This window comes from Curcuma longa, chromosome 16 (genome assembly GCF_044706935.1).
Source record: "Curcuma longa cultivar G26 ecotype Majalengka, Jawa Barat chromosome 16, ITB_CL_G26_1.1, whole genome shotgun sequence".
NCBI lineage: Eukaryota > Viridiplantae > Streptophyta > Magnoliopsida > Zingiberales > Zingiberaceae > Curcuma > Curcuma longa.
In genome coordinates, this window is record NC_133876.1 from 6,752,895 (window position 1) to 6,776,675 (window position 23,781).

The 23,781-nt window shown below is 41.5% G+C and overlaps 1 protein-coding gene and 2 pseudogenes across 3 annotated transcripts; 2 read left to right on the top strand and 1 right to left on the bottom strand.

The window, feature by feature from the left end:
• Positions 1–1,990: 1,990 nt before the first annotated feature.
• On the bottom strand, positions 1,991–4,984 carry LOC141847147 (protein TIC 20-I, chloroplastic-like). 3 transcript variants are annotated; one of them, XM_074735123.1, is made up of 3 exons: positions 4,776–4,984; positions 3,115–3,288; positions 1,991–2,800 (listed from the first exon to the last, which is right to left on the bottom strand). In XM_074735123.1, exons 2-3 carry the CDS (start codon positions 3,272–3,274, stop codon positions 2,166–2,168), a joined length of 795 nt encoding a protein of 264 aa, XP_074591224.1. In that variant the 5' UTR covers positions 3,275–3,288; positions 4,776–4,984; the 3' UTR covers positions 1,991–2,165. The 3 variants fall into 3 exon arrangements, with proteins under 3 accessions (XP_074591224.1, XP_074591227.1, XP_074591226.1); XM_074735126.1 differs by having other exon boundaries at positions 1,991–2,797; positions 4,776–4,981; XM_074735125.1 differs by lacking the exon at positions 4,776–4,984 and adding an exon at positions 4,568–4,704.
• A 672-nt stretch (positions 4,985–5,656) lies between these two features.
• LOC141848010 (uncharacterized) lies at positions 5,657–6,961 on the top strand (annotated as a pseudogene).
• Positions 6,962–13,036: 6,075 nt separating this feature from the next.
• On the top strand, positions 13,037–18,952 carry LOC141846965 (uncharacterized; annotated as a pseudogene).
• Positions 18,953–23,781: the final 4,829 nt, after the last annotated feature.

A 23,781-nucleotide genomic window follows, 5' to 3' on the forward strand; every position in this document is an offset into this window, starting at 1 on the left:
ATTTGTTAAAGCGTGCGGACGCAATGCAGGGATGCAAATGCGGGGACCGCATAATGGTTCCTTGACGCTTGCAAACACGAAACGCAATGCAGGAGACAGAAGCTCTCACTCATTTGTATCTTAGTTTTTGCAGCATTTACAATTGAATTATGACGGCTAGTTTTTTCGATTGCTTAGTGTTGAAGTAGTATATCCATATCCCCTCAGAAGATGAAAGACCAAGGAATCCCTGTATATTTGTTCTTGTAGAATATTGTTCTTGTTGCTCTGTTCCTGATGCTGCTCTATCCAATTCCTGCACATCGAGATAGCCATTAATATTGGATGAATATAATTAGTTACATCCAAAATCATATCATTATAAATGTACCTGAAATTATGGTCCGTAAGATCTTTTATTTCCTCTTCGAAAAACTCACCAGACCCAGTCTTCTCAAATGGTCTACTAGACAGCCTTAAGAGATTGTGATCCACAGGAAACACAGAGCGAGCTAGCGAACTATTCCAATCGAGAGACTAATCGAATGTTATATATGAATCGATAAATATATTCAGTAATTGTAATGAGCTCACCAGTATTGCTGCATCTGTGCATCGATCATGTCTTGCAGGTACGTGAGACAATGAGTATCTCCTGTGATCATGAAAGCAGCAGCAGCAATTGCTGATATCATAATTAACTAAGAGAGAAAAGATATGAAGAAATAATTTATCTATGAGGAATTCAATTTATAGAGATATTATGCATGGCCAGTGTTCCCATGGACTATGGGTCAGGAGAGAGGCGAGCGTGGCAGTGATGGAATCGAGTCATCCACGCTGATCACTCTCCCCCAGAAGCCTTCTTTGCTCTGGTTCGCGATGATCCGCCCACCTGACGCATTGAGGAAACAGGGGACCTGCGCCGGCGACGTTGCCGGCCACGGCGACCCATGCAGTGTCGTACGCAGAGGGTGGTAGCAGAGAGCAGATAGCAGTAGGTATCGTCGGAGAAGAGCAGCGCCACCACCTCCTCCTTGCAATTTATCTCCATGATTCAGTTCGAGTTGCGAAATGAAATGATCGGCCCAAGGCAGAGGGAAGAGGAATTCGATGCGTGAGTTGAATCAGTGAGCAATTTATAGAGGAGAGGAAGCTTTGGGCCGATCGACTAAAAAAGAATTTGATAGAAAGATAATTGAATTTCTTTGGCGCACGTATGTAATGTGTCATCAACTAATGTTATCCTTTTCAAAAGAATTAAAATAGATAGTAAGCATTTAAATAAATGTCAAATAATTAAGTGATCATTTTATTTATTTATTTATCCATCATATTCATTTTAAATTTTTTGCCAAATTCACTATATATGTCAACGACTAAAATTATATATGTAGATCATGAACTAACGTATCTCTACTTAGGATTCATTTTGTCGGGTATGAAAAAGAAAATGTGATTTCTTGCAAGATTTTTAAATATAAAATTGTCGAGGAGGTTAAGCCTATTTGGTTATTTCTTTTGTGTCAAAAATGAAATTTAACAGCCGAGGATGGCCGAGTTTATTAATGTTCCTCTTGAATAATTATTAATGGAAATTAAAATTTCAATATATCATTTATTTTAAATCGTCATTCATGGCTAATATTAGTAATATGATATAAATGAAAACATGAAGTTATTAATTTGACATTAAATAAACGTCAATTGAAAAAAAAATGATAATCCCATGATTAGTCTCATTGACTTAATTCCTAGGGGAAAACACAATTGAAAATTGAGATTTTTAATTGTTCATTTAAACTTGTCTATCAATAAACTTTACACGTCATTTTTACCCAAGGTATGGGAAATCAACATTAGTAGATTTGAGTTGTTTCTTAATTCATATGCAACTCACTTTTTTATATTTGTATTTGTATTTGCATTTTATGGTCTGATGTTTTTGTATAACGTACCATTATTAAAATTAAATAATTATCTCGTAAACAAAGGTATGGATCTTGAGAGATTGTCAATAGAACAACCATTTGGAACCAATTGAATACCAAAATTTTACAAGTGCCAATTCTTAGTCTTTAGATATATTCTACCAACGGAAATCACAAGACAGAATTCAAAAGTTGTATCTCAAGAATGTGGCTCTTGTCTAGATGAGAACACTTAAATTGGTGATACGAAATAACTTAAAACAATTTTAGATCGGAATGAAGATATGCCGTGTCGGAGACAAAGGGCACATCGGCGTACATGCCGTTGAGTGCGGATCTCATACATTCCACCACGGTGTACAACTGCATAAACGTAACCGCAAGCCAAAAGGTCATCCCGAGTTTACCGCGGTAGAATGTGTTCGGAAGCCAAGTGCAGGCAATGGCTATCGCTTGGTATCCATTCTCCAGGAGCATGGCCATGATAACATGAAACCGCAAGAAATGAGGCCATTCTTTTCGCCTCACGACCAGATAATAAGCAGCAAAAATGAGCGCCATCATGAGCCAATTTGGCATCAATGTGATCGTGTCGATAAAAGGATTCACCAGGAAATCCCAGTTTTCCAGTAGGCGATGGAGATGGTATGCTGTGACGGCATGCAACCACATCAGATGAAGAGGTAGGAGATAGGGAGTGCAGGCCAAGGTTCTCCACCACCATTTGGGCTTGGTGGTCATGGGAGGATAAGTGAAGAGAGCGGGAACCTTTGATGCCCTGGAAACTACTGCAGATCTCGCCAGGCTGCTATCACCATCAGCTGATTGGGACAACTTAAGTGCACCTCTATGTTGTCCATGTAGAAATGGGCTAAAAGACAGAGAACCTGCTAAATTTAAGGGGAAGGGAAAATAAATAAATGATTTGGGGGGAAAAGGTATGAAATTTGCTTCAAGAAAGCACTTGGGAGATTGAATTTTATGAAAAAGATGAACTTTTCAGCAGTTTCAGTTTGAACCTAAGAACTAGATATATAATCAGATAATTTGCCACTAAGCTAATCATAAAAATTTCCTTGAACTTTAATTCTATTGTAAGTAAAGGAATTTCGCAAGCAACTGATTTTAGAATAATACCAAACGCTTGAATCATGCTCATATTAAATGATAATCTAAATAGTATCATCAAGTATATAAGATTTACCTCTAAGAGGAGGAATTGTCCTGCCTTGATAAGCTATAGAATGACTCTTAAATTTAAGAGTTCTTCCTGGAGCACAGATGGGATGAACGTGTTGGAGAGCATACTGTTTCACATGCAGAAAGTTAATGTCTGGGCGCAGAAAAGCAGCATTGAGCATCATAGTGTTCCAAAAACCTAGCAAAAAAATAACAAATAAGATGACAAAGAGACAAGTGGAAAAACTAACGAATCAATAAACACATATATGAGAAGGAAAGGAAAAAGAAAAACATAAAATCTAGAAAGAAGGCATTGATATATGTGAAATAAATGTCATGTAACAATGGAGTAACAGCTTAGTAGTTATGCAATGAAGTATGATTCACCTGCAATTCACCTGCAGTGTTATTGTGTTAACTGCTTGTGAGTGAAAGATGAAATATTATAAACAATGAAAATAAGAAACGTCTTAGACATAATGTTCACTACTAATAAGACACCACAAGATCAGACTTCCTTGTAAATGTTGCTATTGATGCCTGAAAGGTAAGAACTATGCCCACTTTGTTTACCTGTACAGAATGACCATGGACATTATTAACCTTTAAAAAAAGGCATGGACATCAACTGCAGAGTTCGAAAAAAAAAACATCGTCTAAAAAACTAGCAAAGCAGCTATTCCTCAAATTCAAAAGCAACATCATAAATTAAATTTAAATGCTCTAATCCCAAACATAAAAAAACAGAAGTTTTTTTTCTTCTAGAATTGTAGGGTTGTGGTTTTAGAAGCCTCTCCAAGGGCAAGCCAAGGAAGCCCACTGACGCCTCTGTGTCTCTTCCCACCCATCTATCCAAACTAATCCAAATACCACTATACTAGAACAAATGGTTCACACTAGATTAAAAGCATAAAAAAGGATAATCGAATTGCTTTAATATATTAAAAAATTCAATATATTTCCTATACAATTTGGTCATTACATGATCATAAAACCTTTTGGTTTAATTGAAGAGGATCAGATTTACAAATCAGGATGCAACGAAAGAAAAATTGACAGAGAACACTAAATCAGCTCCAGAAGTTAAGTTTAGGGTGTGATGCCACTTCAATATTTTCAGTTCTCAGACGATACTCACTAAATAAATCATCTTTGTCCAATTTGCCAGTCTTAATAACAAAAAAAAATGAGAAAAATGAATCAAAATTGCTCAATTCACAGCATTACACTTAGCCAACATCGATGATAGACGCGATAAGCGTGTAAACCATAGCGAGCATAAAGAAAATAATTCATAGTATCCTGCGTGAGGATGACGAAAGAAAAACAAAAGTCGTCGAGAAATACAAGATCAACCGAAGAAAGACGATTTCATCCATCAAGTATTGCCGTCCGATCAGAATCGATCGGCGAAAAATCTCATAAGATCCCACAATTTAAAAAACTAAACGGGTTCGACCACACGAAACCCGTACGCGCTATGCTTTTCTTTTTTCCCAAGCAAAGAGAGATTCTCTCCGCTGGGCGACCGCGCGACTACGCCACCGCCATACAGTCTCTACCACCGAAAGGCTGAGGATGCATTCTCAGGAAACCAAAACGGAGGAGAATCCCCGACAAAGGCTGTGAGCAACAAGAACCAAATTAAAGGTAATTCTAACTAAGCTAGCAAGGAGCACGAACCTTAGGGTTACTTCCTATTCCCTGGCGGCGTGCTCCGGACGATGCCCCGACAAAACTCTCCTCCGCCGACTTGGAATCGCCTGACGACGGAGAAGCCAAGGACGGCCACCCAATTCCTCCTCCGCCCTCCAGAACTTCGGCTCGATCGCAGAGAGGCGGCTCGATCGGAGGGTCGCGCGACCGCCGGATGCTTATTTATAGGGTTGATTTATAACCGACTCGCTCTCAACCCAAATAACGCAGTGAAGACACTATATAATTTATTTATTAAATAAACTCTAATATTAGCCGTTATTGGGCCACATATTTAGAAGAACTCTCATAGTTGGGCCTTTCAGCCCACAATTAGTGAAACTGCCAACGAATCGATGACTGCCAGCTGTCCATGGGTCGCTCCCCCAAAATTGGCTCATCAGATTTGACTCGATTCGGCGCCATTCGAACCTTCTGGTTCCTGTGGTCCATCATCACCACCATGACTAGATGGATGTCCGAATGGACGGCTGTGATTACTCCTGAGAGATGAACAGCTGGGCCCCCGCTTTCCACTTCCCGCACTCAACGGTCCTTTTTTTGACCGTTGGAGTTGGTACCTTTCCACGCTCCTTAATGATTTTTTATTACAGCTCCCTTTTCCTCTACTATTAAAAGCATAGCTACTTGATTCTTGTTCAGATCTCTACCGTCCATGGTAGTTTGTATCGGTCGTTAAGTATTCATCTGACGGTCTAAATCCAATCATCGCCACCAATAGACATTTGTTTCCTTATAAATATAATCCACTCTATCACAACCATGGATTCTCTGATCGCCTTTTGAAGAGCTTGCGCACTGTGTGTGTGTGTGTGTGAGAGAGAGAGCGCGGCCGCTTAGCGAGGGAGATGCATTCCAGGAACAGGAGCGGTGACGGAGATAGCTGGGTTTCGATGGGATTCAGGGCAGCGCTCACCTCCGCTGGAGTGGTGACGGTGGCCGTGGCGCTCCGCCTCGCTGGCCTGCCCATCCTCTGGTTCCTAGCTGCAGAGGTCCCCCGGGTGTACGATTCCGCTCTCGCCTGGATCCGCCCGCCCTACCTCTACCTCGTCATCAACGGCATCATTATATCCATCGCCGCCTCGTCCCGCTTCCAGAAGAAGACTCCGTCCTCCGCTGATCCGCCGCAGACGCAGCAGCTCGCCGCGATGGATCCTGCGGCATTGGTTCAGGGGACAGAGTACGGGGCCGGGCTTTCAGACGATGCGCAGCCGCGGGAGTCAATCTACGACTATGGTGAAGGAGGAGGCGAAGGATGAAGAGATCGAAGAGGAGGAGTTCGTGATATCGAGGTCGAACTGGTCGCCGAAACGACGGAAGGCATTGTCGGAGGATGTTTCGAGGGAGTGTTCTGCCTCCTCGGTGGAGAAACCGCTGGTTTCCACCCGATTCAGCCACCGCAAAGTCGCCAAGCCCAGTCCTGAAGGTTGTTACAACCTACTCTCTTTCTCAAACCTTCTATAAATCCACCCAAAATTTATATTTGCCTTGGTCTGCTCGCGATATCACCTATAATAACTAAATTCTTTAGGGAAGGCGCTCGGCGTGGCGAGGAGGCCGAGGCGAAACGAGACATTGGAGAGCACCTGGCGGACGATCACTGAAGGACGGGCGGTGCCGCTCGGCCGTCACCTCAAGAAGTCTGACACGTGGGACACCCGAGTCGAACGGCACGAGGCAGCAGCGGTGGTGATGCGGAAGTCGGAGACTTTCAACGAGCGAGCGGCGGCGGCCTCAGCGTCGCCAGGGAGCGGGGGGTCGTCAGCGGGAAGGCTGAGGAGGGAGGCGTCGCTGGGACATGACGAGCTGAACCGGCGAGTGGAGGCTTTCATCAAGAAGTTTAACGAGGAGATGAGACTGCAGCGGCAGGAGTCGCTGAGGCACTACAAGGAGATGGTCAGCCGCGATAGCCATTAGAGGAGAATAAAATGAGGAGAAGCTTCAACATAGTCCCTGCCAGCTATTCTATTTTACTCCTCCCTTTTCCAAGTCCTTCTATATATTATTACTGAATGTGAAACCAGAAATTTGTCTTCGTTGTCGTGTTTGTTTATCGACGACAGAACAGACCCGAAATTTATTCCTATATATATGGATAATTCAGATCCAACTCCTTAAAAAACTGGTGCCATGCCTTTCTCTTTACATGCCCTTACAAAGGAAGAAGAAAGGATCCATGTTGCCAATATTTTTGATTTAACACTTGTAATAGTGATATCATGGATTTTGTGTTAGTTTTATTAATAAAAAACAATTCTTGGATGAGCAGGTGATTTGCATGACATACTTAATTCGGTTGCATGATGTTCTTGCTAGGGTTTACCTTGCTAGATTATGTTATGTATTATGTAGAGCCCGTGCACTGGATGGTATGCAAATGTTATTGGCTCAAAATTATTCTTATGTATTTTATTCTGTGCAAGTTGCAACTCATTTATGTAAGTTGTCAAAATTTTCAATTATCTTGATGTAATCCTATTAATTCACTTTAAAGAAATTGACTCCTATATGCATCATATGAATTCAGGATTTGTCTATTAAATTAATTAATATATACATGTATAATATATATATATATATATATAACAATGTAGAAAATTTTGATTCATTCTTTTAAAAATATAAAAGAAAATTATTATATTATTATTATCGCTTGAGAAATCAAATTATCAACGTTTGTGTACACATTAAATGTTACTTTTCTTTAAGGAAAAGGTAGCACAAACTGCACTTGGATTGTACTAATAAATGACATATGTATTAAAATATTATTTTTTGATATTTTGGAGAACTTTTGCTTGAAATTTCGGTATATCGAATTTTTGGGACCGAAAGGTAGTACTGAAACAACGGAAAAAATAACCCATTTAATTTTCCTAACAAAAGAACCTAATACTTTTACTTCAAAAAGAATTGCAAAAACGTAAGTAAAGTAAACATAACAGTAGCACTAACAGCGAGACATTTACCTGCTGCAGGATTCTTTAGAAATATTGATAAGAAAGACGCAACTATACCTACGACAAATATGAGAGTCACCATCGCTATTTGCCATTTCAGTTTAGTCCTAAAGATATATAAAAAATAATTTAAAAAATATAATTTAAAAAATAATATTATTATTATTAAAATACTTACTCCGCTTGATTAGCAGCCTGATTACCCTGAACAGCCTGATTATCCTGAGCAGCCTGATTATCCTGAGGAGCTTGATTAACCTGAGGAGGAGCTTGATTACCCGGAGGAGGAGCTTGATTACCCTGAGGAGCCTGATGAATTTGAAGGGCAACATGGCCCGCCTGCAGACCCGCCGCCTGGAGGGCTATCGTCCCCTCGTGTGTTGCTGTCTTCATGGCTTGCACAGATTGATGAGTCATTGTCGCTAGCGCATCCACAGATTGTTGCATCGTCCCCTGTACAGTCTCCGCAAATTCTTGAATCCTCTGCAGCTCCTGTTGAGCCGCTTGCAGAGCCGTCGTCGACCTCAAATGGTTAATATTCTAGCAGCTTGTTTGCCCCTCAGACCTGGTCATTCAAGAAAAAATGAAGATAGAAACTCTCTCCACCCGATCGTCATCAATCTCTATCAATTTATTATCGCCCACCAGCGATATCGAGAGGTATTATTTAATTTTTTCCCTCATAATAATTTGAATTCGATCGCTATTTTTTAGCGGTCGCTATTGTTAGTGACTGAATCTGAATTTGGTCGCTAAATTTAGTGACCGAAATTGAATTCGATCGCTAATTAGCGATCGAATTCAAATTCGATCGCTAAATTCAATTACTATGAATTTTTTATGATTTTTCAAATCGATCGTTAATCAGATTTAACGATCGATTAGCGATTAAAAATTTGATCGCTAATCGGTATAATTTTTATAGTGAACCTGCACATATGACAGCGTAACTGCCTCGCCCTCTCCTCGCTCACCACCGTACACAACTAATACTCTCAACACATTTTTTAGAAAAAGACTCCGTTTTTTTTCTCTTTCCAAAATGGGAAATCCTTCTCAGAACATGAAGTGTGAATCAAATCCATATTTGAATTGAAACCGATATACTCATGCAAGTTCTTCACTTCTGAATCTGATAGATTTATATCTGAAAGAGGCTGACAATAAGTTCCCTCTCCTGGCTCACTACCATACACAACTAATACGACAAAAACCTCACTCTCCTCCAGGCAACCTATGCAATTAATATACGTACATATTAGCATGAACTTCTACTACCGCTGGCTTCTTATGCAATTAATATACAAATTCTCATGAACTTCTACCGCTGTCGCCCAAAAAAAACAAATAACGGAGCCACCAAATCATACAAGTCAAGGTTCTAATTGGCGTTGGACCCGCGACGGTGCGATACGTGCAAGGGAGTTGCGGTGGTGACTGGCACTACAAAAATAATCACGATTAGTGATCGAATTTTCGATCGCTAATCAGTCGTTAAATCTGATTAACGACTGATTTAAAAAATACTAAAAAATTCATCGTAATCTGATTTAGCGATCAATTTTAAATTCGATCGCTAATTAGCGATCGAATTGGAATTCAGTCACTACTTTTAGCGACCGAAATCGGTCGCTAAATTTAGTGTCGAATTCCATTTCGATCGCTAATTTAGCGATCGAATCAATTCGGTCGTTAAAATTTGCGATCGAATCGAATTCAATCGCTGATTTTGCCCCTTGAATTAAAATTTGATCATTAAATTAACGACTGAAGTAGTATTCGGTCGTTAATATAGCGACCGAATTAAAAATTCAGTCGCTAACTTTAGCGACCGAAATCCAAATCGGTCGCTAAATTTAGCGACCGAATTCAAAGTTCGGTTGCTATTTTAGCGACCGAAATCCTATTCGATCGTTATTTTAGCTACCGAATCTAAGTTCGATCATTAAGATCTGCTAAATTTTTTCGTCCAGCTCCACTCTAAAATTAGCGACCCAATATAGATTCGATCGTTATTTTAGAGACCGATTTATAATTTTCATCGCTATTTTAGCGATCGATTTTCAATTCATTTTAACTCTAAGATGATGTAGTCGACTTAATGTGTTTGTTTGTTCAAAATTTCTTTGCATTCAAATAAAATTTTATAATTGAAAACAATACTTATAAAAAAATGAGGATTTTATCTTAAAAAATTGTATTGTTATTGTGTTAATATTTTATAATTAAAAACTATTTTTTGAGAAAAAAATATTTCAAATCATTTTATTATTTAAGTAGAATTGATAATAATTAATTAATGAATAATAATTCATTTTGGGTGGGTTGGTAGCAATCCAATCCAATTTAATGATCATTTATATACACGGCACATTACTGATATGTTTGGTCTAATTAAATTTCTGGCCTCTCGATCGGTACATAAGAAGAATGCATTCTTCTAGCGAATTTGAAGCCTCGACCAGATTCATTGCAAATATCAATTTAAAATGGATCAGAGTATTCAAGGTAATGGAGCATTCAATTGCATGTAAACATAACTTTTGTTGTCAAACTAATCTGAAATTGCATCTTAAAATAAAGAAAATAATCACTGATCTAACACGTGAGTGAGATGGACCCCAATGCTTGTGCAGTTCATACAGATGCAAATATTCTGGTTGATATGACCTCAGAAAATCATACTAAATGATCGGCCTTTTCTAGTTTATACATAGTAATTTAACGGAAGAAATAAACTAATTTTCCTAAGAACCTTTTACTGTAAAAAGAACCGAAGAAGAGTAAGAAAAGTTATCACAGCCGTACTAAAAATAGCTGCATATTCATTTTTGCTCCATGCTGAGAGAGCATACAAAGATATACCTGTGAAATAAATGAAAATCACCAGGAAGAAGAACATTGGTTTCTTAAGAGCCCTAAACATATATACAAATAATATAAAAATATATATTTTTTTTAAAAATAATAATATTATTAAAAATACTTTACCAGAACCTTGCCCTTGCCCGAGGCGGACGATCAATCTGTAGTGTAACTTGATCGGCCACCGCCTGCAGGGCCGTTGTCGCTCGTTGTGCTGCTTGTGTTGCTGCTTGCAGAGCCGTCACAGACGCCTGCAGCTCCTGCCGAGCCGCAACCATCGCCTGAGTCCTCTGCGCTTCGTCCATTGAGATGTCCGACGGAAACGGAGGGGAGGGAGGCATAGGGTTTAGGGAGGGAGGTATAGGGAGGGAGGTACCGTCGCCTAGCAAGGTTCTAATTGGCGTTGGACCCATGACGGTGCGACACGTGCAAGGGAGTTGCGGTGGTGACTGGCACTACAAAAATAATCACGATTAGTGATCGAATTTTCGATCGCTAATCAGTCGTTAAATCTGATAAACGACTGATTTAAAAAATACTAAAAAATTCATCGTAATCTGATTTAGCGATCAATTTTAAATTCGATCGCTAATTAGCGATCGAATTGGAATTCAGTCACTACTTTTAGCGACCGAATTTGAAATCGGTCGCTAAATTTAGTGACCGAATTCCATTTCGATCGCTAATTTAGCAATCGAATTTCAATTCGGTCGTTAAAATTTGCGATCGAATTGGAATTCAATCGCTGATTTTGCCCATTGAATTAAAATTTGACCATTAAATTAACGATTGCCGTCGCTTGTAGGGCCGCCGTCGCCTGCTGTGAATTCCTATCTTTTGAAGTGAATGTTGGCCTCCTCTCCCATAAAAAAAAACTCACAAATAACGACGGATTTAGTGACCGATTAAAATTCAGTCGTACTAAAAATAGCTGCATATTCATTTTTGCTCCATGCTGAGAGAGCATACAAAGATATACCTGTGAAATAAATGAAAATCACCAGGAAGAAGAACATTGGTTTCTCAAGAGCCCTAAACATATATACAAATAATATATAAATATATATTTTTAAAAAAATAATAATATTATTAAAAATACTTTACCAAAACCTTGCCCTTGCCCGAGGCGGACGATCAATCTGTAGTGTAACTTGATCGGCCACCGCCTGCAGGGCCGTTGTCGCTCGCTGTGCTGCTTGTGTTGCTGCTTGCAGAGCCGTCACAGATGCCTGCAACTCCTGCCGAGCCGCAATCATCGCCTGAGTCCTCTGCGCTTCGTCCATTGAGATTTCCGACGGAAACGGAGGGGAGGGAGGCATAGGGTTTAGGGAGGGATGTATAGGGAGGGACCGTCGCCTAGCAAGGTTCTATTGCTTGCAGAGCCGTCACAGTGCCTGCAGCTCCTAGCCGCAATCATCGCCTGAGTCCTCTGCGCTTCGTCCATTGAGATTTCCGACGGAAACGGAGGGGAGGGAGGCATTGGTATACCCGTGAGCAAGGTGCGTCACGTCACATGCAAGGGAGGTGCGGTGGTGACTGGCACTACAAAAATAATCACAATTAGTGATCGAATTTTTGATCGCTAATCAGTCGTTAAATCTGATTAACGACTGATTTAAAAAATACTAAAAAATTCATCGTAATCTGATTTAGCGATCAATTTTAAATTCGATCGCTAATTAGCGATCGAATTGGAATTCAGTCACTACTTTTAGCGACCGAATTTGAAATCGGTCGCTAAATTTAGTGACCGAATTCCATTTCGATCGCTAATTTAGCGATCGAATTTCAATTCGGTCGTTAAAATTTGCGATCGAATTGGAATTCAATCGCTGATTTTGCCCCTTGAATTAAAATTTGATCATTAAATTAACGATTGCCGTCGCTTGATCATTAAATTAACGATTGCCGTCGCTTGTAGGGCCGCCGTCGCCTGCTGTGAATTCCTATCTTTTGAAGTGAATGTTGGCCTCCTCTCCCATAAAAAAAAACTCACAAATAATGACGGATTTAGTGACCGATTAAAATTCAGCCGTACTAAAAATAGCTGCATATTCATTTTTGCTCCATGCTGAGAGAGCATACAAAGATATACCTGTGAAATAATTGAAAATCACCAGGAAGAAGAACATTGGTTTCTCAAGAGCCCTAAACATATATACAAATAATATATAAATATATATTTTTAAAAAAATAAAAATATTATTAAAAATACTTTACCTGAACCTTGCCCTTGCCCGAGGCGGACGATCAATCTGTAGTGTAACTTGATCGGCCACCGCCTGCAGGGCCGTTGTCGCTCGCTGTGCTGCTTGTGTTGCTGCTTGCAGAGCCGTCACAGATGCCTGCAGCTCCTGCCGAGCCGCAATCATCGCCTGAGTCCTCTGCGCTTCGTCCATTGAGATGTCCGACGGAAACGGAGGGGAGGGAGGCATAGGGTTTAGGGAGGGAGGTATAGGGAGGGAGGTACCGTCGCCTAGCAAGGTTCTAATTGGCGTTGGACCCGTGACGGTGCGTCACATGCAAGGGAGGTGCGGTGGTGACTGGCACTACAAAAATAATCACAATTAGTGATCGAATTTTTGATCGCTAATCAGTCGTTAAATCTGATTAACGACTGATTTAAAAAATACTAAAAAATTCATCGTAATCTGATTTAGCGATCAATTTTAAATTCGATCGCTAATTAGCGATCGAATTGGAATTCAGTCACTACTTTTAGCGACCGAATTTGAAATCGGTCGCTAAATTTAGTGACCGAATTCCATTTCGATCGCTAATTTAGCGATCGAATTTCAATTCGGTCGTTAAAATTTGCGATCGAATTGGAATTCAATCGCTGATTTTGCCCCTTGAATTAAAATTTGATCATTAAATTAATGATTGCCGTCGCCTGCTGTGAATTCCTATCTTTTGAAGTGAATGTTGGCCTCCTCTTCCATAAAAAAAACTCACAAATAACGACGGATTTAGTGACCGATTAAAATTCAGTCGCTAATTTTTGTTTCATTCTCTCATTTAGGTTGCAAATAACAACGTATTTTATATTTGAATAACATTGAGAATTCTTAATTTTGAGGCTTCTTTTGATTTACGGCGTAGTTATTGGTTGACTAGAGTGGCTATTGGCAGAACACTTCTAGTCTTCCTAAATGACATTATTAATTGCTTGTCCAAGTTCCTGCATTGGTCTCGATCACTTTGTTTGAGGATTCCTATCTTTTGAAGTGAATGTTGGCCTTCATATTTCAAGCAGAATCCTGTGAATGTTCTCAAATATAGGTGTTCATAATTTGATTTTACTATTTGCAATTGCAGAGAATGAGCTAGCGACTCCTATGCTCATTTGAATACGTAGTGAATTAGTTGATGTTCTTTATATCTATTTGAGCTTACCAATTGTTTTTCTTCTCTTAACAGCTGAAACTTTCATCTGTGTTACTCTTCTCTGCAATGGAGAAAGGCAACAAAATGGGACCCGGGACCTGCAAATGTACCAGTACGGATTCCATAGCCGCCTGAAGCTTCCTGAGGACGAATGGGTAAATGACTTCTCTGCTATCTCAGATCTTCAAATGGAGCTAGACCGGGCTCGTAGTTATATCAATGATCTTGAATCTGAGCAACAGGCTGCAAACAAAAAGTTCAATCAGTTCATGAAGAGGCTTGCAGAAGAGATAGAATTATGGAGGAAAAGAGAAAATGTTAAAGCCCGCATGGTGTCAGAACACATTAAGGATAATCTTATCAGAGAAAGGAAAAATAGAAAACGGTCGGAAGTTGTGAATGCCAAGCTGGTCGATGAACTCGCTGAGGCAACGTTGTCTGCAAGGACGTGATTGCATGATCATGAGAGGAGAGGAAGGCACGAAAAATCGTAGAGGAATCATGAGAAGGACTGGCAAAGGAGATTGGAGAAGACAAAGCTGAGGTTGAAGTGATCAAGAGGGAATCCTCGCGAAGAAGTGGATGAAGAGCGTAGGATGTTGAAGAGAGGGTACAAATGAAGTTAATTGATGCAAAATTCATGCTCAATGAGAAGTATGTGCAGCTGTGCCAGCTCCAAGGAGAAATTCAGCTTAATTTTTCTTGAGCGCATGGTAGTACCAACTAGATCTGAAAGCTGTAAAAGAGGTAGATATGCTTCAAGGAGCCACCAAGTCTATCAAAGTTCAAGATATCATGGAATTCTATTACCAGCATCCTGCTTCCCAGGACATCAGCTCTGTCTTTGAAGACCTCAAGCCAAGCGAAGAGACTAATGGGAGAGAGATAGAGCAGTACCATCAATACAGCCGAGCAAATCATATCTCTGAGACTGACGCAGTCAGCCCGGAATCTGATTCATTTCTCCTGAATTATATATGCTATCAATTCAAATGGAAAAATCGAAGGAGTTAGATATGTAAGTGGTGATACAGGTCTGGAAACTCTGAGCCAGGTCCAAAAGTAGGTTTCTTGTAGTTCTACAGAAAGAAGTGAGCCACGAGTGAATGGCTAATGTGGAGAAAATCAGGCATCAGTTAGTCGAAAGGATTGGGATTAACTTGGAGTTGGTGGAAAGTTAAATAGTGAAATCAGTGAAATTTGCTCAAATGACACAAAACAGCGGAGTATAAATGTTTCTTCTATCTTCTATAGGCAGCTTTTGGAGGTCAACGATGCCCAACAATGGCCACAGCAAAAAGAATGTTTCAGCCGAATTTTCTAGATGCAGGCTGTCAGATGTCTCCTTCCGTCTAATTTCAAGCCTGATGAAGAGGCTTTAAGCTCCCATAGATATGGAAGAATTCACTAGAACCATTAAACTCACACATTACATATAAACCAACAAGGGAGGGATGTGGTGAATAGCTAGCCCCCAAGGAATTTATGCAGATCTTCATGAAAACTCCTATTAGTGTAACATTAAAGATGGTGACTGGACTTGCGATCCATAAAACCTTACATTTCGGAAGAATGATATGCATTCTTACTGTATAATCCTATGCTCAAAGGCATGAACGTCGGCTGGGAATTTGTGTACGTCTATCAAGGATAATCCTTGACCTTGTCTGTGACAACTTACCTGAAACATTTGATGTGCATGTTATATTGGTTCAATTTTTCGACGCACCTAATCCATGTAGTTTCATAAAATATCTGGAATTTTTCCGTGCTCACACAAGTTATTATATCTTTTAAAGGTTGTATATCACTGATTTCGCTATATGAATGAAAATGAAATAGCAGAGGAAAAGTAATCCAACTAGCCATGATTCGATTCATGATTCAGATACTAGTTGATCGCATATATAATTACTCGCCTTCAGATTCCTATCAGCTAATCATTCGGCACGGGGGGTCCTGCCTGCGCAAGGTCCCCATTAATGCAGCCGGGCCCATCGCCGACCGTCCTTATCGATCGCCGACGTCATCCATGATGGCATGACGGAGCCATCTTATCATTCCCAGTTGGCAGCGAGCCCGGCCGCCCGCGGCGGTCACGAAATCGCCGGAATTGCAAGCTCCGCTCCGGAGGGTCGCCGTCGGCCGAAAGACATGCATCATTTAATTTAAATATATATTCTGTACGTCATTTGTCGTCTGGAGCGGAAGCGACAGAAGGCTTTCTGACTCCGCCACAGGGCGCTCTTGGTTTTGTCTCGTGATGGAGAAGACAGACGAGTGCCCATTATAGCTAGGTGGAGAGCCGTCGAGCTTGATGGTGGTGGGGCTCTCTGAACTTGCTAACTGGACGCTTCGACGACGACGCGTGAGGATGATCCACTGCTGTGGGACTACGAAGAGCAGGATCTTCTCCTGTAAGACGAATAGTACCACAACTATTCGATCAGAAACTCTCGTCCTCTTCTCCGAAAAATTCACCCGCCAATCATACACAACGCACCGTCGCTCTCCGGTGGAAATCCATGCGCGAATTTTAAAGGGCTTCATTTTGCTTTTATTTTTCCCTTCAACTAGGGATTTCAATTATCGTTCCTGAGTTTTAATTATTAATTTTTCTTATATATATAAAGTTGTATCAACATCTCCTGAGTCCTGAAGCGTATTTAGTTGAAAGTATAGATAAGCCATAGTATGGAATAAAATGGATGATTAATTTATTCTTTGGTTGTTTATTTGGATAGATAAGTAAATATCTTTTCCACCTATTGGAATAGTAGGAATGGAAGGCCAAAGAGCAGCAAAAAGTTTCACGGGGAAAGTAAAATATTTTATTATATATATATCAAAAATTAAAATAGCATCTCTCATTTATATTTTTATTGGATGAGTGCTCATTTTTAATTCAAATCAAATGATTACTGCTTGAAATGCTTCTCATTTATATTATCTAATAGAAGTTAATAATTAATTTCTACCCCTAAGTTATTTGTTAGTTTTTATACTTTTATATTATTTGATCATGTATAAACTAACAATACAATTTTATATCATTTTAATTTTATTTTTTTAAATAATATTTTAACAAGTAAATAAATAATGAAGACTCTATAATACTCATTATATTTTAAATAAATATTATTAGATCATGATAAATAATATGAAAATTAACACGTAACTTCTATAATGTATAGAAATTAATTGATAACTTGTACTTTTATAATTTTTTTATTTTAATATTTTAATAAATAAAATAAATAATAACACAAGAGTAAAAGTATTCAAACAATTGCGGTTAGATGGGACCTGTATTTGACTTTAATTGAAAACTAAATGTTCATGCCTTTAATTATTTCTTGTCCTATATATATTTCGTAACTTTTATCATTTACCTCCGATCAACCATCTTTTCTTTTTCTTCTGCAAAAAAAAAAAAACTGTGTGGCGTTATTTGCTAAGAGAAATATGGTCTATCTTGGTGACAGAGAAAAGGAGTGAATTAAGGAGGCAGAGGCATCGGAGATCGATCTCCCACAGTCAAGTGAGAGTGAAAAGGCAGAGGGCTTCGGAAGAACCTCATTCATTAAGGAAGGACCGAATGAATGGCGGCTCATGAGGAAGCAGACCATCATCCGATGGGGGAGAGCAGAACGAATGAACATGCGAAGTCGAGAGAAAAGAGTGCGAGCCTCAATTTACTATATTTAAGACGAGACTATCTTGAATGGCAGAGGGAATAAGAGTTTCAGTCTTTCGGTGACCAGCCAAATAATAATAAACTCTCAAGTAGGTGTTCGACAGCGCTTCTTCTCTGCACTCGCCCCACAGCCCAGGATAAATGAGGGTAAAAGCAGTTCCCTATCATTAGCTCTGAATCTCAGCCTCGGGTGAGAAATCTCTCGCTCGGTTAGGAATTGATAAGTCCGGGGCAGCGTTTGCCACTTCCACTTGCTTCGCTCTTTCTTATTTATTCTTATTCACGAGCTTCTATTTTCCGGTCAAGAGGGCTCTTTTGAGCCGGGGAGTACGAGCTCCTTTCACTGAGTTTCACGAGCTCCGAACTCGTCACCAAGAAGCACTTGATCCGCACTTGAGCCCATGAATCTGCCTTGAACAACGAGCCCATGTGGTTCTCTTTCCTTTTCTTTTCTTTCCCGCCTCATCTCATATTTCATAAGATAAGTGGTTGTCCCGCCTCATCTCATCTCTTTGTCGGCTCCTTCCTTCCTCTCAGGATTGCTTCGGATGCGTGGGATGTTCATGGTTCGCTCCACTACTTTTGACTTTCTAAATAATAATAAAAGAAATTGAACTCGACTGAGAGTAGGACATTCATTCCATCCATATCTATCGCATCTATATCTATCTATGAATGAGCTTTGTCGACGGGCCTATCGGATCCATCTTATAGATATTCATGATTCGGTTCACTCCACTGATTCTGTGGTCACTAAGAAGACGGGACTTGAACGCAAAACTTGAATCGGACCCCTATCCCGTACGACTTTAACTTGAATCCCGTCCTTCCGCTTCGACCTTCCTCATGTAATCGTAGAGACTTCGCCATTCATAAGAGACCATGAATCTTCCGCACATACCGGACAAGTGGAGCGGAGCAGCACCAGCCAATTGAAGCTCTTCCAGCTCACTGGTCATAGCCTCTTCGGGGGCATCAATCATCCCTCTGGTCTCGCACTCCCGTTCGGTCGATTGAATGTAGGTCTCGGTGCCATTGAGTCGCTTTCCCATTGTCACCGGATGAACCAATGAACACTCGGATCTCCCGTAGTAGATCGGGATCCTCCCTCGCCAGAGTTTACTAGCGATAAAGTCTCCGCGTCATTGTAGTATTCCTCCAACTTCGCGTCAGCTATTCCTTCACGTCAAGTTCGTTCGCTCGCTCGTCACCCCAGATCCTTGGTACCACATTAGGTTTGACCATTCTTTCCCACAGTGCTCAAATCAGACTTCTTTCTGCCATGCATAGTAGAAAAGAGTACTTTGATTAGGAACGAGGGTACCGACGTAGAATTCGAACCTTTGACTTTTGCTTTAACTTCCATCGAGAGTAATGCTGCACGGGGCTAGTTCACAATAAAGCTCACTTACTCTTTAATCACTTATTAAAGATCCCACCAAGACCCAGTACTTATTAAAGATCCCACCAGGACCCAGAGCACCATTCGAACCTACGAACCTCAACCTCGCATGGCATCGACGAAACTTTGCCTTGTACGTCTAGGTCTTCCCATTACTGACTTTATCTATAATGAACGGTAACGTAAGGACTCCGGGCTCCGATACCAGCTAAACCACTTACGATGCAGAAGAGAGCTAGGACACAAAAGAACTCTCTTCGCTTCACAGAGACCTAGTCTAGTCAACCTTAGTATAGAAGAAGGCCCCTCCCTCCATTAGAGCTACCTGAGGTCTAATCCTTTCACCCATCCCTTCTGATCTTGACACACACTACTAGGCTAGGATAGGAGCGCTACTATCCACCTACGCGACCACTACTCTTTAGAAGAGAGTTCGAGATCGAACCACTTGGGATAGACATTTGCTCCTCGGCTCCAATCCCCACCCTTATACTAGTAAGCACCTTACTACTTATACAGTCTTAGCGTAAGCACCTTACTACTTATACAGTCTTAGCAGCGGCACTTACACATAGCAAGCACCTTTCATTGATTCCAAACCAGTAACTGCCCGTAAGAGAAGAATAACTTAATATTCGGCCTATACGAACAATAAAGAAAGAGAATCGAATCCATGCTTACACATAAGACATTCATGAGACAGCCATCAACCACTTCTGTCCTAAGATAGCACACACTCCATTAGAAGAAAGAACTCCAGTTCCAGACGATAGGAATGAATGCCTATCACGACGAGCCCCTAGCCCAGCCCTCCTTGGCTCCCACTTTATGAACCACTTGTACACGTAAGGCAAGAAGAGAGATGCCTGTGAAGCCACACTGCCTCCATTCAGAGTAGAGCACCCTTCGGTCGGGCACTACTCACTGTCTTGTCCAAGCAGCACAGCACACAAATGAATGAGCCAACAGGCAGAGGAATGAAAGCAGCTACACCACGCTTACGTCGGATACTTGTACCACACATTTCTCTGTCACGCAGAGGCTCTCACTCAAAACAGAAAACATCCAAGCATATCCGATCCCATAGCCAGTTCAACTCCATTCCCATCAATAAAGCTACCCTTCACCACCATTCAAGTCAGATCGCTTCACCACCAGTGAAGTCACATACTGATAGAGAGTTCCATCCAGAGGTTCATGGTCGGGACTTACAACCTTTCCTATAACACTAACTCTTCCTTTCAAGAAAAGAACGGGGGTCAAGTTTAGTGATACTAAACCTCAGGGAGACCAGGAAGTAATAAGCCATAAGCACGCCGTTGAACCGATCCCACGTCCATTACAGCACAGCACCTCAATTCGGGCCTTGAACTCAAGCAGTCCCATTAAATCCATAGGACTAGACTGACTGCCATATATGAGCCTAGGACTCCTCATACCACTTACTCACTTCAGTCAGCCCCAACACCATACTCTTAAGTAGTCCATGCCATACTAGCCCTTCCACACATGTGACCCGACGAACTAAGAGCCACCATTTCCAAGACCCTATAGTACGATCTCACACTCCTATGATAAATTAGTAGGTAGTACCTTAACCAACAGAAGATAAATAGTACAGAGAAAGTAGGGGAGCCAGGGATCAAGCAAGAGTAGAAAGTAGAGATTCTCAGATTATAGAGAATCAGAGGAAAAAGAGGCCTGGCGTTATACAGAGCTAGAACAGAGATCTCAACATCTATTGGAAGAAAGACTGAAGCTACATCGTACGAATCCAAAGCAGTTCAGATAAAAAAGTACAGCCCAGCCACTACCAAGCTGACATAGATCCCGTACCAGAGAGTGACACTTAGCCTTCTCTTATCCGCTCTTCCAATTGAGATCATAGGCACACGAAAAACTGACACTGCGCCGAGGACCGGAAGAGACCTTCCCTCTCACACTCTCTCCCATGCTACACAGATAGACACGGCACCACCTGATAAACTCCACTAACTCTCACAAGAGTTCGAGACCATTAACTCCATCACCGGTCTGGGGCAAAAGTCAAGAGCTACCATTCCTATTATATACTTTCTTATCCCGAACTTGAAACATAGTCCTTAGCTGAAGTCCACCATAGAGAATCTCAACCCAAGACAGAGCAACCAACAATAATGAAGACAGGCCAGCAGTCTTCAACTAAACCGCCCCAGTTAGAGATAAAAAACCAGTCAGAGCGGAGATTCCTTCCTCATTAGCAGAGACAGTCCACTTCCTTGAGCCTGAGAACAACCCACTCCTAGCAACCATTCACTGACCAGAGACAAGTCATTAGTCGGGACAGACCAGACAATTAGTAGGGACCCAGAAGAGAGATAGAAAGAGAGACCTCCCCCCAATAGTCCACCAGTACAAATCCCTATGAACGAGCCAGCGATGCGGTTCCATTGAATGCCCCAGCGAGGCGGAACTACGTGGAGCTGAGCCAAATAGGCAGCACACCCTGCGTAGCGGAATGCGGTAGAAGGCGTCTAGCGGCACTCCGTAATTAAAAGGCTCTTTAATCACAAGATGTAATTAAATGGCAACTTAATCACAAGGTGTAATTAAATGGCAACTTAATCACAAGGTGTAATTAAGTAGTGGTTTAATTACAACTACTTTATACATGAGAAAAACTACTTTATCTTACAATAGTAGAAGCGCAGCTCCACGAGCAATTGAGAGCTTTAGGGCAGAATTGGGGACGAGAAGAGGGTGGGCCCTACTCTTGATGGGGACGGATTTATTGGAGGAGTCGGCACCCATCCCTCTCAACCAGCTTCGGACTCCCGGCAAATATATATACAGGGCGCTGCTATCGGACCCCAGGACTAGGGCAGGCCTATTATTTCAGCTTGGACTCGGAACCAGGAACTCTTCACTATGAACCCTAGCCCTTCAGTCCCTATTTTGCAGTGGCAAGAACTGCACTCGTAAGCATCACTCTAGACCGGTCACATGGGCCCACACCATCTATAGTAGTCACCCGGCCCAGCCTAGCCTCTAAGCAGGACTTCTGACCTGGCCTAGGCGGATGTAGTGGATCCAAAGCAGCAGACATCGGAGACATAGGGTAGCAGCTGGCGCGTGGAGAGCATAGGTAGGCTAAACTACTTCTTCATTCAATGAACTCATCTATGCGCCTCGATCACTACTTCTGAATGAAATGAATGGTTGCTGAATGAGACTTTCAATGATTGGTTGCTTCTGAATGAAATGAACTCATCTATTGCTTTATGATACTATAGTAGCACCTAACCTACCGTGCCCTCGTTCCTCTATCTATCTTCTGATCGAATAGACCTAGAGCACGAAGAAATGAGTGAGTTTACTTTGGTCTAACTACTTCAGCGACATCAGAAGTGACGCAAAGGAGTTCGCGAACCGTCTATGCGGAGGAGAGGGGAGCATCAATCTTTTCCCAGGCATCAGATAGAGCAAGCCTGGCATTCCAATCTGAGCCGCGTCATTAGTAGATATCATTCGCAGCAAATTATAGTATTACGAACTTAATATATATACGGGGTGTACCTGATATGTACGTTCTCTTTCCTCTCTCTCTCCCTAATATTATGGTCGAGCCCTAAAATCAAGTAAATTCCTTATGGTCGAGCCTATCTGACGATGCCCTTGCATTCTAATCCGAGTGGAGTCTAAGCTATCGAGCTCTGCTATTCGATCCGGGAAAAAGGAATTTACTTGATTTTAGGGCGTCCGCGAGACCTGACCGAACCATCTTCATAGAGCGGAAGTCAGTAGTTAATTCTGATAACCTAGGTCCCGAAGAGAGAAGTTAGTCGGGGCGACTCATTGCCACCAGCTCAAGATCAATCCATGGAGTTCCCCACAGTCAGTCCAAAGCGCTTTACCAATCGAAGAAGAGCCTACCGAGTTTAACTGGAATGGCAAGAAAGAATGGCAAGATAGATTAAAGTGGTGCTTGCTGACCTGACAGGCTACTTGATCAGGAATGGAGCTTGCTTAATAGTGGACTTAAGTCTCCGTCATGGGTGGGAATGGAAGGCAGCACTCAAGGTGCGGAGCAAGCTACCATGCAGGCTTGAAAGGTGCGGTACGTAGCGCGCAACTATAAGGGAAGCACCAGGTGGAGGTGGAATAGCTGCAGAGGCGGAAGAAGAGTGGGTCTCCTACACCACAGCTGCTAATGTGAGAGCAACGTTGGAAGAGGGGAGCTAACTCCTAATTAACTATTCATGCCCACCAGCGAACGAGCAAAACGAAGCTCATTCATTAGATATTAGAGCCTACCTTTTAAATAGATATTAGAGCCAGCAAGCGGAATGAAATGGAGCGCGCAGTCGCCAACCTCAGGAACTATGTTGCTTAGCCAGCGAACTATATAAAATAGAAGTGGAGCGAGTTCCAGTGTAATTTCCATTCATGAGCCTACCTTTGAAATGTTGCTTAGCCAGCGAGAACACCGAGCTCATGGGCTTCCGTAATCTAAGTCATCGGTCGGCTCTGCGGCCGCGCTTCACTTGTCGGCTCGTCTGTCCTCCACGCATGTCGCTGCTCGCTTCACTTATCAATATGATCTTCGGCGGGAAATCCCAATCTTTAAATATGATCTGAGGCGGGCCCTAAAATCAAGTAAGTTCCTTATATTTATTAGCAATC